This window comes from Sus scrofa, chromosome 11, assembly GCF_054392235.1.
Source record: "Sus scrofa isolate SSC_HxYL_T2T_F1_AM1 chromosome 11, Sscrofa_HxYL_maternal_Yorkshire_Landrace_v2.0, whole genome shotgun sequence".
Lineage (NCBI taxonomy): Eukaryota > Metazoa > Chordata > Mammalia > Artiodactyla > Suidae > Sus > Sus scrofa.
In genome coordinates, this window is record NC_139393.1 from 68,068,344 (window position 1) to 68,083,740 (window position 15,397).

General features: G+C 37.9%; 1 protein-coding gene across 5 annotated transcripts in view; it reads left to right on the forward strand.

The window, feature by feature from the left end:
• The window catches only part of GPC5 (glypican 5), a 1,359,194-nt gene that overhangs the window by 243,036 nt on the left and 1,100,761 nt on the right, over positions 1-15,397 (forward strand). For all 5 annotated transcript variants that reach the window (XR_014820113.1, XM_021065368.2, XM_084982488.1 and 2 more), the window contains one exon: positions 7,928-8,622. Coding sequence is in view for 4 of the 5 variants with exons in the window: in XM_021065368.2 (XP_020921027.2) it covers positions 7,928-8,622 (695 nt within the window). In the remaining variant the exon portion in view is untranslated. The remainder of the gene's footprint in view (positions 1-7,927; positions 8,623-15,397) is intronic.

The window sequence follows — 15,397 nt, forward strand, 5'->3', positions numbered from 1 at the left end:
TGTAAACGTGGTGTTATGTTTTGATAGCGGTAATATGGAACAGGAGCCATGACTTTGAAAAATCTGGCCTAGGCTTTATAGGAATGAGTGAAAGAAATGATAATTACCCACAGAGAATGTAAGAGAATTGGTATCGCCAGGTTTAGGGGCTAGAGTAATGGAGGGGAGTGTGAGTATTGAGAGAGCATTGTGTTTTGTTGGACAGAGGTTGCTAGAGATACGGAACAATGTCAGTGGCTCAGGACATGCCCTAATGTCACCCAGCCAGCTACCCCTGGCTGCCCAAACCATCCACCCTTCCCTAATGGGATGTACAGATCAGCACCAGCAACAATCTCTATTTCTTCAACCTGTATCTCTGAATGCAACTTGACTTGCTCGTTCTTACTAAATCCTGGTGCATGTTCTTTTTACCCAGTCTCTTCAAATATAATTTTTTTGAGGGTTGGATGTAGTAAAAGAGCAAAGAGGTTTTATTTCCTTTGCCACATGTGTTTGGTGATAAAGATCTTACGTGGTATCTTTTTCAGAGATAAGGATGCACTTTTCAGTTAATAATTACAAGTATTAGGAGTTCCCTTTTGGTGTAGTGGGTTAAGGATTTGGCATTGCCAGGTTCAATGCCTGGTCTGGGGACTACCTCATGCCATGGGTGTGGCCAAAAAGAAAAATGATTGCAAGTATTAGAACTTCTCAGCTTATTTGACTCCAACATAACACATGTGGGCTTCTTCTTCATTTATTTTTGCTATAGTAATAGTAATATTATTGGCTCATAGTACTAGTTAATTTCCCCTAAGAAGTATAATTACAGTAGCTAATTTGGATTATCCCACATAATGGCTCAGCATGCTAAAGTAAAAGAGAAATTTTTGCATTTTATTCAGGTATATAAATACAGTTTGGTTTTATTTTGTTTTGTTTTGAGCCTAAAGATGAATTAAATGTCCCATTTGTAACTAAGTTAAATCGACTTTCAACCTGTTTAAAAAGAGACCATATATCCTAATGGTTAGGATAGGAATGTGCCAGAATAAGTTGAAAATACAGAACATCTCATTTTCTTGAAATACTAAAAAGAAAATGAGGGTAGAGATTGTGAGGTAGAGTAGCATAGAGGTTTTTGTTTGTTTAGGTAAAGAAGACCATTGTGTTAGATTATAAAATTAATCAAAAAAAACAAGCAAAAGAGGAAGAGGAACCATCAGTAACAGATAACGATTTTTTGTTCTGTTAAAAAATTGAAGATCATACAGATAGTGAATGAGATACTGTCTTATATGACTGTTTTATGTTTCTAGATTGTGTTTCTGGATTTATTTTAAAGATTCTTAGCAGACTTGATTTAAAATCTTCAGCCCACATAATTTATGAAACAATCTATAGTGAATTGTTCCTGTACTGATTTTATTGGTTACATAAGTGCTTAATGGAGTTTAAATTCTTTCTAAAGTCATCAAATTGACTTTCAGAAAATAAATGATTATGAAATGATATTAGAAATAAATATGAGTCACCATGATGACCAAATTAATGGGGAGGGAAATAGAGAAGGAGAAAAGTTGAGAACGCATCTTTCCATGTAGTGGTTATCATTGGATACCAAATTAATTACCAATACATTAATTCTTGGTGATAAGATTAATATCTCACTATTTCTTTGTATGGATGACTAATTTCTGAAGAATAATATTACAAATCATACCACATAACATTAAAAATGTCATTAAATTAATATTCTTGAAAACTTTTGTTAGATATTTTACTGTATGAAAAGGTTGAAGAAATATGCACCTTACATAGGGATGAGCTCAGTGGGAACACAGACTGGAGAAATATTATGTCTTCAGAGTGGCTATAATGATTTTTTGATAATTAAATGAATTAGGAAATGTAATTGTATTAAAATCACTGGAAGGCATTTTTGTTAAAAAAATAACACAAGAAATTATAATTCATTGTAATGTATGTGTGTGATGAAAAACCGGTTGAGGAATTGCTCTTTAAATGATCTAGCGATCTATTCATCTATCTATAATTCATTTCAGAGGGGTACATAGTTTTTGGCACAAACTAGCTTTAATGTAGCAGGATAGAAATGAATTATGTGTTTCAGGAACAAAATCTGTGACTTGAGAATTGTAATGCATAAATATGTAAATGAATTCTAAAAATTTCTCTTCAACCCAGATACACATTGTAAAGTCATCTGATTATCCATGATTTAATCTTTCTTCATCTTTTTCATTGCTATGTTTGAGGAGGTCTGTGGCCTTAAATTGTGATAAGGTCTTCAAATTTTGTATCTTAAAATGGTCATATATGGAAAATGATTACAAAAATGAAAAGAGTCATAAAATGTTGGTTCATGTCATGCTGGGGAGGTTATTATAGCAGTTATTTCAAGATCATTAGTTCTGAAAACAACTTGAGCTTTAAAGCAATAAAAGCTCCATAAATATTGTTTCTCCCATTGCCAAAATCTACCTGCATGTAGATCTTCACTGATTTTGCCATTTGCTAAATTTAATATTAAATCAATATCACATAATTTTTTCTCTACCAGTCTATTTAAGTCCTTGCTTTAAGTGTCAGTAGTCATTTGTACCTATAATAAAATGTCTCTAATGTAAGTGGGCTGAAAGAAGTTGATATAAAGTTTCTAGTCCTAGGTGTTTTGTTATTAAATCTTCACAGAAAGTTAATGTTGAAAATTGAAGTAGATGCAGATAAACTTCATGTATACCAACTCCACTTTCTACTTAATGAAATAATACGTAAATTAATTTCCTCATAAAGCTGGGAGAAATTATGTTTTTATTTAATCAGTAATTAGATTGCTGCTTTTTATTCAATCTACCACTCCTAGGCATTAAAAGGATAGCTGAAAGTTTCCTGCCTTGATAGACTTGATCTGATATTATTAAAGAGAAGAGCTTATTGAATTTTTCAATGGAAAAACACAACAAAAGTTTATTTTTTTCTAGTCTATTTCTTAAAATTTTTAGGCAAATATTTTTTCTAAATATACATTACAATTTTTGGCACATCAATAAAAAAGCTATTATGTGTACAGCTTTGGTAAGGGATATTTTTTTATTTATTAAAATTTTGTAATCAGCAGGCTCCCATTGTGGCTTATCAATTGAAGGACCTCATGTTGTCTCTGAGAGGATCAGTGTTCGATTCCTGGCCTCACTCAGTGAGTTAAGGATCTGGCTTTGCTGCAAGCTGTGACATAGTTTGCATGGCTTGGATCTGGTATTGCCCTGGCTGTGGCATAGGCCACACCTGCAGCTCCTATTAAACCCCTGGCCTGGGAACTTCCATATGCTTCACACGTGTCTGTAAAAATAACAAGAAAAACAAAACCCCCAAAACAAAGAAACCTTGCAATCAAAGCAACTGTATAGTTTCTCTTTAATAAGAAGATATGATGAATTATTCAGCACCTAACCTACTTTGGATTTATAAACACTGATTTTATATGTCAGTTATTCTTTTTTAAGAGCTGTAAAATATTTTGTTCATTTGACCATTCTTTTGACAATTTTAAAATCTTGTTAAAATCATACGTTCTGTAAAATGGAAACACTCAACTTCATGGTAAACATGGTAGGAAAACAAAGTGATAGTTTTGCAAAATCAGATTTAATACTGACAACGAATTTTAGTAAGCCCAATTTCTGATTTTTACCTTTTCAGAAAAAAAAAAATTACTAACCAAATTGTCCAACTGGTTGGCTTTTAGGCTGTGCAGTTTCTCATAGGTGATTATATTTTAAAATTTATGAAGTTTTTGGGTCCAAAGATTCATGAAAGTATGTTTATTCATAAGCATTAAAGAATCAAATGTATAGAGAACAACTGTTTACAGTTTTCACCATTGATTGAATTTAAGAACTGTTTAGGATTGCAAATACATGTTAAAAAATACATGCCTAACATGTGTTTAGGAAATTCAATTAATTAGAATATGTCAGGATCAGATTTAACACAGATTGAAAGAAAAGTCCTTGTATTATGAGGAGTTAATAGCATAGTGAAAACTATTATAGAATAAGTTTTTAAAAGTGATATTTGTTGTGATATTCAGTATTTAATCAGAATGTTGATATTTGAGAGTATGAAATCTCTTGTTCAAGGGTAGTAAAATCAATATGTGGTTATGAAAAGTAAAATCTTAATGCATACAATATCAAAGGAAAGTTTTTAAGTGTTCCTGTAAAGTGAGTTTTTAATTTTTGTCAGTTTTTAAGTTATTTTGTTTAAAAAATAAAACTAAATCAGGAAAATTTTTCTGAAATAAAATAAAGATTGTAGATTTTTATAGAAATTTATTTTTTAATTACTAACTCAAACAGTAATCAAATTAATTTATTGCCAATAGTGCAGAGCAGCCTTATGAAAAAATAACACTATTCAGAGTATGTTCTCATTTTATTTTTGAATGGATGCACCTAAATATTAAGTATATTCCTGCTATTGCTTTCATAAAATAAATTAATTTGCAAAACCTATTAGTTATAGCAACTGAAAAGTTAAATTCCATATATTCCCAAGTCATTGTAAGTTATAAATCAAATGGAAGTGGAATTTATAAAGAAACATTTTATTTTTTACTTTAAAAAATTGTGTGTGTGTATCATTTAGAGTTGGCAGAAATCAGATGGAACTTTTGTATTGCCTAGGGTAGCATTTGACAGTCACTGTCCTGGGGATCTATGGCAGGTTTTTGTGACACAAGCACACGTATAGGATTCACCTTCAGAAGCCTGGTAGAAGAGTTCACGTTGTAGCTCAGCGGTTAACGAACAAAACTAGTATCCATGGGGATGCAGTTTCCATCCCTGGCCTTGCTCATTGGATCAAGGATCTGGCATTGCCATTAGCTGTGGTGTAGTTCAGTCTCGGCTCAGATCCAGTGTTGCTGTGGCTGTGCTATAGGCTGGCAACTATAGCTCCAATTCGAACTTTAGCTTGGGAGCCTCTATATGCTGCAAGTGTGGCCCTAAAAAGACAAAAAAAAAAAAAAAAAAAAAAAAGCCTGGTGGAAAGCATGTAACAGTGCCTGTGATTTATGGGTTTCTTTGAATCTAACCTTACTTTATCTTAAAAAAACCCCATGTAATTTGAAAACATTGCTACTTAACCATTATTGGTAAATAAAATGATTTGTAGGGAATTCCTGCTATGGCTCAACAGTAATGAACCCTACTAGTATCCATAAGGTTGGGAGTTCAATCCCTGGCCTCGCTCAGTGGGTTAAAGATCCGGCACTGCCATGAACTGTGGTGTTGGTCGTGGATGCAGCTTGGATCTGGTGTGCTGTGGCTATGGTGTAGGCCAGCAGTCACAGCTCTCATTCAGCCCATAACCTGGGAACTTCCATTTGCCACAAGTGTGGCCCTAAAAAGACAAACAACAAAAAAAATCATTCACAACCTCATAGTTCATAGAAACAAACACATTGCTGAGAAAAATGAGCCTATACTATTGAGAAAAAATGCAATCTTAGAATAAATGCAACCACAAAGTTTTAATTTAGTTTTCACACTCAATGCCTGTGGATCTGTGAGAACAGTGTGGTGGATGAGATTGCAGCTCTGGGTCAGACTCTTAGTGGAATGCTTGCACAGAGAGTGTGTCATAAATTACTTGCAATTGCAGTGTTTCAAAAACTAGCCAGGTTGAAAGAATCACTGGGGCTGCTTGTCAAACATAGATTCTTGAACAAAGACAAACCTATTGAGTTGAAATCCCCAGTGCAAAGACCTGGAAATCTGCAGTTTCCCCCCACAGCCCAGGTGATCAGGCAAGTTGGGAAAACCTCATGTTAACAGTCTAATTAGGGAGAGCAGCTAATTTCAGTTGAAGCCTTCAGTTACCATGCTAATTCTATTGTTTCACATTTTATAGAATACATAGTATGTAGCTTATATCCTAGTGGGCACTGGAGAGAAATGGGCAAATACAGGAGTCGTGCGGAGTTACCAGTCTTGAGTTTGGAGGGCTGGATGTTGCAATAGACTTGCAACAGCCTTTAAAACTGTTGGCTTTTATTGCAGGGTAGAGGCATTATCTTAGTTCCAGCTGCTGTAACCAAGTACCATAGACTGGGTGGTTTATAAACAAGAGAAATTTATCAAGGTACCAGCAGGTCCCATGTCTGATGAGGGCCCACATCTTGCTTCACAGATGGCCATCTTCTCGTGGTGTCCTCGTGGCAGAGGGGCAGCCGAGCTCTCTGGAGTCTCTGGAGTCTCTGTAAGGTCACTAATCCCATTCATGAGAGCTCCACCCTCATGACCTAATCACTTCCCAAATACCATTACACTGGAAATTAAGCTTCACCATAAGTTTTAAGGGAGACACAGACATTAAGCTTATAACATGCACCTTGATACATCACTCGAAAGCCTGGAACGCAACAGAAATCAGTCTTAGAAGAGTATCAGAATATACGGTGTGGTATTTTGTCCGAGTTCTTTATGAAAGTGGTTTTATTTGTTTTTAGGACATTATGGCATATTCATGACACTGTTTCACTTCATTAGTAGCTCTCCCTGTGACTCTGCTTTTTATCATTTTATTTTATTCTACTGTTTTGTTTCATCACTTTTTGTAAAATACTCCATGGTTTGCTTACTGAATTATTGTGTGGTCTTTTACAACCTCATTTAAAATAACTGTGAGATTGGGGTTATGGGAGATAATTTTATCGATTTATTTTATAATTAATTATATGTTGACACTGGCCAGCATCATATTTAGGCTAATTATAAAATGTAATTACTCATATGTTCAAGATGGTTGCCTGCCACCTAAAGCTATGGTTTTGAAATACAACTTTCACTTGCTAATTACTACAACCTCTTTTAATTCGCGAATAAACTGTTCTCTGTTCTTTCGGTGGAGAAATTGATTTGGAAGTATTCGTTACAGAAGAAAGATGATACAATGTCCCACAGTAAAGTCTTTGAAGATACGATGATAAAAACATCAGTGACAGTTGAGAAGGGATCACACACTTACCCATTTCATCAATATGGCTCATGACTTCCCCAATGATTAACAAGGTTTGACAATTTTAAGGATGGTTTAATTGTGAAATGTTTTATTTTCTTTTTAATTTGAACATACTAGGAGATCTGAGGATTGTCAGATTTCCCTTTGGGAATTTTGCCCCTCTTGGTACTAACTAATCTATAATCTGCTAGCTTTCATTCTGGAAAAAAAAGGAAAAAAAGAAACTATATACAGTGGTGTTGAGTCAAATATTTAATGTCATTGTCTTATCAATAATGAACTCATGATTAGAAATGATTTTATTTATTTTATTTTTTTTCTGCTTTTTAGGGCTGCACCTGTGGCGTATGCAAGTTCCCAGGCTAGGGGGTGAATATGAGGTACAGCTGCCGGCCTACACCACAGCCATAGCCACATGAGATCTGAGCTGCACCTAGGACCTACACCACAGCTCACGGCAATGCCGGATCCTTAACCCACTGAGTGAGGCCAGGGATTGAACTCGCATCCTCATGAATTCCAGTTGGGTTTGTTAACTGCTGAGCCACGAAGAGAACTCTGGAAATGATTTTCTTAGTGACACTTTCTTTCTTTCATTAGTGGGTTATGATTGACTGAATAAAAGTAAGAAATTACTATACATGAAGCTTCCTTTTGATTTCTATACTTTTATGTTTGCTTCTAGGAAATACCCGTCTCTAAAACTTGGGTTGTGCATAATGCCCACCTTCCACCAGCCATTGAACTTGGAAACTTACTTGGGTTTAGTAGGCTATTTCCCAGTTAGATCCTTAGGTTAGTTTTGATGCATTATGCAGATTTACTCTCTGGAGCAGCTGAATGAACAGTTTATAATGAATCCTAAGCCATTTCATCCTTTACTTGTGCTTTGTTTCAGAAACTCTTGAAACTCTCATCAGACAAGCAGAAAATTACACCAGCATACTTTTTTGCAACACCTACAGAAACATGGCCTTAGAGGCTGCTGCTTCCATCCAGGAGTTCTTTGCTGATGTTGGGCTCTACTTATTTGGTGCAGATGTAAATCCTGAAGAATTTGTGAACAGATTCTTCGACAGTCTTTTCCCTCTGGTCTACAATCATCTCATTAACCCTGGTGTGATGGACAGTTCTCTGGAATATTCCGAATGCATCCGGATGGCCCGCCGGGACATTGGTCCCTTTGGTAACATTCCCCAAAGGGTCTTGGGGCAGATGGGGCGCTCCCTGCTGCCCAGCCGCACGTTTCTGCAGGCGCTGAATCTGGGCATTGAAGTCATCAATACCACAGACCACCTGCACTTCACCAAAGAGTGCAGCAGAGCCCTCCTGAGGATGCAGTACTGCCCGCACTGCCAAGGCCTGGCTCTCAGTAAGCCTTGCATGGGGTATTGCCTCAATGTTCTCCGAGGCTGCTTGGCACACATGGCAGAGCTTAACCCACACTGGCATGTGTACATCCGGTCATTGGAAGAGCTATCAGATGCCATGCATGGAACCTATGACATTGAACACGTGCTCCTGAACTTCCATTTGCTCGTTAATGATGCTGTGATGCAGGCTCACCTTGATGGACAGAAGTTAGCGGAACAGGTAAGCGACCACTCAGTGTTTACTAATTGCTAAGAACAGTTAGCTGTGTCCACAAATTGTGTGGATTATAGGAACATGATTATGTAGTTTAAATTATGGCAGCTTAACAAGTTAATACTTTCAGAAACAGTAGGAGGGCAGGGGATGTGCAGAGAGCAAGAGAATAGCCATCGTGAGGGGTCTGACCATACCCTCCACCTCTACATAACATGCACAACCCTTATGATCTTGGTTGGTTGGCCCCTCAGGTATGTAGGGGGTACTGCAGCCAGAAACCCCAAACACAATACAGACAGAAGCCACCAAAGTGTATCAAGAGTAAGATTCTTAGTATGGTAAGAACAGTCACTTTCCAGGATGTGGACAAATTTTGGATCTAAACACTTACTGGGTCAATGGAGAGGGGGTCAGGAACAGCAGCGTCTTGTCCAGTTATAAGAAAGGTAAGGCCAGTTCTGGTTTTCCTAAACCCAGAGCCAGCCCCATGAGGAGGGGAGGGCCCATCTTGAAAGGAAACATTCCAGTTGTCTAGCCAGGAGTCAGCAGTCACAGTACAGCTGTGTCACCCCAAGTTATGTTGAGTGTCATTAGGAGTGGACCCATTAGGCCTTTCTAAACAAAAAAATAGTGAATGCCACTAGTTGGACTTGCGTGTTCAGAGCCAGACTATTCCATTCCACACGGCATAGCCCAGGGAGCTCATAGGCAGTCAGTTCATATTTATCAGTGGGGGCCTTCTGATGTATTGGCACCCGGGACAGGAAGATAGTGAGAGTCTTAGTTACAGTATCTGGGTCGATCTTTATGGACGTCCAGAGGAGGATGACAATAGTATCTTGCTGTGGACCCAGCAGTTAGACTCATTTTGCAGCAAAGCCGGTGTTGCCTCTCAGACATCAAGGAGATTCCTCTGCTCAGATGAGGGATGAACCGTAAGACATCTAACAGGCATAACCCAGGGAAGCAAAATACAAGCACTAATTGCATTCTGAGATAATACCACACTCACTTGTGGTTTTGTCTGTAATACAACTTTTCAATAATACAGGAATGTGTCTAAAATCATGTCTGGAGTTCCCGTCATGGATCGGTTGTTTAACGAATCCGACTAGGAACCATGAGGTTGTGGGTTTGATTCCCGGCCTCGCTCAGTGGGTTAAGGATCCGATGTTGCTGTGAGCTGTGGTGTAGGTCGCAGATGCGGCTGGATCCCGTGTTGCTGTGGCTCTGGCGTAGGCTGGTGGCTACAGCTCTGATTAGACACCTAGCCTGGGAACCTCTATATGCCACAGGTGCGGCCCTAGAAAAGACAAAAAAAATTAAACAAAAAAATAATAAAATCATGTCTGCAATGGCCACTCATCTTACCTTAGGTGTCTGAACCACTGCTGCTCCATTCTAACTTTCAAGTGCATTTTCTTCCTCCATGGCAAAGGCAGATGTATAACACATATCTGAAAGGCCACAACACAGGCTACCTTGGTCAGTAAAGTTTAAGCTGAACCATGCATTAGCCTTCTGACCTTCCTGTACCTCCCTATATGCATAATTTTCCATCACTTCTCCTTTCGACTGCAAATTATTTGACAGAAAGCACTGATGATCAAAATATCCATCCCTTGATGCTTACGTGCTGGCTCATACTCCAGGTCCAGATCATGTCCCTCGGTGCTAGGCCTTCTTTATATTTGCTTCGTCATCCATGTTGGAGGAAATTAATTGAACTTCATGAACAGGCTCAGAGGTATGCTAATGGGGAAACACTTTGTAGTCCTTACATTTTATCACGTCTACCCAGTTGTCACACAAGCCTTGTACATTTGCTTTTAGCAGCACATTCAAAGCAAGCTGTGTCACACATCATGAGTTGCTATCTCTGTGACAACTTCACTAGATAATTTTCTTCCCTTCCTGAACATCAGGGCAAAAGTATGTCTAATACAGTACCTTGTATAAATCTAGACCTCAATGAAGAGAAATAGAATTTAACATCTGCTGAAACATGATACTGTTTTCAATAAAATTACCTTCATTTCCACCAAAAACAGCCAATTCAAGACTAAATTTGTTTGCAAAGTAAGTCTGGTCAATTGATTATATATTGGCCATGGTGGAACTCCTTAGGAGGAGTGTCAGACTGAATTCCCCAAAGGCCTTTCAAGGTCAAGAAAGTCACGCCAATGCAGCAACAAGGGTGGAAGTAGAGACTCTTATACTGAATGAAGTAAGTCAGAAAGAGAAAGGCAGACACTGTATGATATCACTTATATATGGAGTCTAAAATACGGCACAATCTATCAGCAAAACAGAAACAGATCATGGACTTGGAGAACAGACTGTGTTTGCTGGGAGGAGGGAGAGGGAGTGGGATGGACTGGGAGTCTGGGGTTAGTAGATGCAAACTGCTGTATTTGGAGTGGATGGGCAATGGGATCCTGCTGTACAGCACAGGAAACTATATCCAATCACTTGTGATGGAACAGGATGGAGGATAATGTGAGAAAAATAATGTGTATGTATGTATAACTAAGTCACTTTGCTGTAGAGCGGAAGTTGGCAGAACATTGTCAATCAACTGTAATACAACTTTTTTATTTTCTTTTTTTTAAATTTTTTTTAATTTTTTTTTTTAATTTTCCCACTGTACAGCAAGGGGGTCAGGTTATCCTTACATGTATACATTGCAATTACAGTTTTTCCCCCACCCTTTCTTCTGTTGCAACATGAGTATCTAGACATAGTTTTCAATGCTATTCAGCAGGATCTCCTTGTAAATCTATTCTAAGTTGTGTCTGATAAGCCCAAGCTCCTGGTACCTCCCACTCCCTCCCCCTCCCATCAGGCAGCCACAAGTCTCTTCTCCAAGTCCATGATTTTCTTTTCTGAGGAGATGTTCATTTGTGCTGGATATTAGATTCCAGTTATAAGTGATATCATATGGTATTTGTCTTTGTCTTTCTGGCTCATTTCACTCAGGATGAGATTCTCTAGTTCCATCCATGTTGCTGCAAATGGCATGATGTCATCCTTTTTTATGGCTGAGTAGTATTCCATTGTGTATATATACCACATCTTCCAAATCCAATCCTCTGTTGATGGACATTTGGGTTGTTTCCATGTCCTGGCTATTGTGAATAGTGCTGCAATGAACATGCGGGTGCAAGTGTCTCTTTTAAGTAGAGCTTTGTCCGGATAGATGCCCAAGAGTGGGATTGCAGGGTAATATGGAAGTTCTATGTATAGATTTCTAAGGTATCTCCAAACTGTTCTCCATAGTGGCTGTACCAGTTTATATTCCCACCAGCAGTGCAGGAGGGTTCCCTTTTCTCCACAGCCCCTCCAGCACTTGTTATTTGTGGATTTATTAATGATGGCCATTCTGACTGGTGTGAGGTGGTATCTCATGGTAGTTTTGATTTGCATTTCTCTTATAATCAGCGATGTTGAGCATTTTTTCATGTGTTTGTTGGCCATCTGTATATCTTCTTTGGAGAAATGTCTATTCAGGTCTTTTGCCCATTTTTCCATTGATTGATTGGTTTTTTTGCTGTTGAATTGTATAAGTTGCTTATATATTCTAGAGATTAAGCCCTTGTCAGTTGCATCATTTGAAACTATTTTCTCCCATTCTGTAAATTGTCTTTTTGTTTTCTTTTTGGTTTCCTTTGCTGTGCAAAAGCTTTTCAGTTTGATGAGGTCCCATGGGTTTATTTTTGCTCTAATTTCTATTGCTTTGGGAGACTGACCTGAGAAAATATTCATGATGTTGATGTCAGAGAGTGTTTTGCCTATGTTCTCTTCTAGGAGTTTGATGGTGTCCTGTCGTATATTTAAGTCTTTCAGCCATTTGGAGTTGATTTTTGTGCATGGTGTGAGGGTGTGTTCTAGTTTCATTGCTTTGCATGCAGCTGTCCAGGTTTCCCAGCAATGCTTGCTGAATAGACTTTCCTAATAAAACTTTTTTAAAAATTAAGTAGCAAATGCATGGCCATTTAGGAAACAGATCCGTGTTGAACAAATATTTATTTAGTGTTTTTTTAGAATAGACTTATCAATTATCCAAATCTAGGATAATATGCCTGTTTTCTTCCTTAGCATTAACATTTTAATATTTCAAAGTCTACCACTACATCATAGATTGGAATAAAGACATTTTTATATCCACTAAAAACAAAAAAAGAACCAAAAAAAAAGAAAGAAAGGAAGCCATGACGAGGCCTGGCAGAAGTTTCCACCTTGGTATCCTCTCTTCTAGACGTCCCCAAAATATGGAGACTCCTGCACATGCCAGGAGAGAGTTTTTCCCATTCACTTGATAAGATGGCTCAGAACCCAGGAGTCTCCAGTTTCTGGAAGGACCAGTCAAAGAGAAAAGAATGTTTTAACTCTTTCAGAGATGTAATTTCCCAAATTGCTGTTAAGTCATAGCTCACTTCACTTTCCTCTCTCTGGACATCACAGATTAAAAACCAGTAACATTCTAGACAAAACCCATAAAAAATTGTACCCATATACACCAGTTCACTCAGTAACCGATCCTTTTGTTAACTTTTTATGAAGCCATTGGGTTTTCCATTAGGATTCTTTAATTTCTTACCCAATTCAGAATATGATCTGAAGTTCATTAGAGATCTGTTATTGTCAAAAGGTCCTTCCTATGAATCTTCTTGAAGATGAAGCCCTTTTGCAAAACATAAGAGCAAAACAATAACTGTCTATAGAAGATAAAAGTCTTTAAAAGGCAGGATTAAACACCTAATGACAGTGTGTTAATAAACTTGGTTACAGCAACTAGAATTATGCCTGATTATAATCTTAGCCTTAGAAAACCCTAATCTCTGGCAAAAACCAAGAATCAAGTAATTGTACATTTCCTGATTGGAAAACTTAATGCTTTAGTCTTCCTCTCTTAAGCAGACAAAAGTAGATACACTTAGACTTGCTTAACCATTAATGTTCTAGTATTTTATCCTATTTGAAATGACTCATCATAGCAATGTATTCTCTTCATTCAACTTCAGTTTCAAGTTACCAAAACCTGGAGAGACCATTATAGATAGACATTCTCAACAGATAATTATTTCTGCAGTGTTTACCTAAAAGCCCTTTTTTTTTTTTTCTCCTTTACTCTAAGAGATCACGTAAGATTAAAGTCCCAGAGAATTCAGGTAGATCATTTACATCTCAAAAGCATGAGAACAGAAATACCAGTTCCTTCTAATTTAACCAATTACGAATGGCTCACTTGGGTGCAATAGCAGGGTCATCAGGAGCCATTGTTCTCCAGATCTCTTGGCAGCCTCCGTTCATCCAAGGCTGCCACCACAGGACCCACATACTGGCAGACAAGCCACCCTGGGATTTGCCCCACAACTTTTGAGATCACTCCTAGAACTTTTGGGCCCCCCATCTTAGTGGACAGCCAGCTCAGGATTTTACCCACAACTTTCGGGACCCAAGTGTTAGTGGACAGCACCTGCAACTTCCCATCCCCATCCTAATGTCTCAACATCTCAGTGCTCACAGGAGTTTCCTTGGTTCCCAGCCAATTGTTAGGCTGCAGCCCACAGGCATATAAGGCCCATCCTTGTCTAGCTTTAAGACCAAAGAAAGAGACCAGAGTCAAACAGAGACCTCAGTGGTTTCATGGATGAGGGAGCTTACACGTCTGAAGCAAGGTCCTGGAGTGATGCCCCACTATGTGCAGCAATGGTGGGCAGGACAATGTGTCAGCCTTCCCTCTAGAAGTGAACAGATTTTTCAGGTTCTTTTTATTATGTATTTTTGAGGCCTTTTTGTGTCCTTAAAATCTATCACATAGAAAATTTTCTGTGTTTCTATTCCAGAGGCTAAACTAACACAGACTTGTAGTTAGACACATTGTCAAATCCTGCCTTTACTCATCCTTAGTCCTGTGGTCTGGACAAGCTACTGAAAGCCTCTGAGTCTGTTTTGTCCTGTGTGAAGAGGGAAGTGATGTTTGAAGTGGAGTAAGGTGAGACTCATATTGGTAGGGACTGGTACCTGAGAAGCTTGATTTTTCTTTCTCTATCTTGGGGCCAGCTCTAAGCAAACTCCAGTGAAACAAGATACTTTAGTATCTTAAAGTATTAGAATCATCATCATGCTTGTGTTTTATAACTACATTTTATTTTATTTTATTTTATTTTATTTTATTTTATTTTATTTTATTTCTAGGGCTGTACCTGCGGCATATGGAAATTCCCAGGCTAGAGGTCAAATGTGAGTTGCAGCTGCTGGCCTATGTCACAGCCACAGCCATGGCAGATCCAAGCTGCATCTACAACCTACACCACAGCTTGCTGCAACACGGGATCCTTAATCCACTGAGCAAGGCCAGGGGCCCAACCCGCATTCTCATGGATACTGGTTGCGTTCTTAACCCACTGAGCCAGGATGAGAATTCCAATGAATAAATCTTAGCACTTTTGTCCAGTGAAACTCTTTGGTGGATTTTCAAAGAGCATTCTTTTTTATTAAGCAAATAATTCTATTTCATGTAATAAATAGTCCTGTAACTATCTTGAAAAACATCAATTATTACTAATAAATTGTAAATTCTTTTCCAAATGAAACAACTGAGATTCTCTTTTTTATTGATGGTGACAGAAGGAGAAACTGACTTTAAATTCCTTGAAAATTGAGTCATTAATATTTATTTATGCCAACTTCAAAGTGATTTATAAGCTGTTTATCTAGCTGTGATAACCAGTTCACACATCAATGAATTTAACAATTCAAAATAAATTACTGG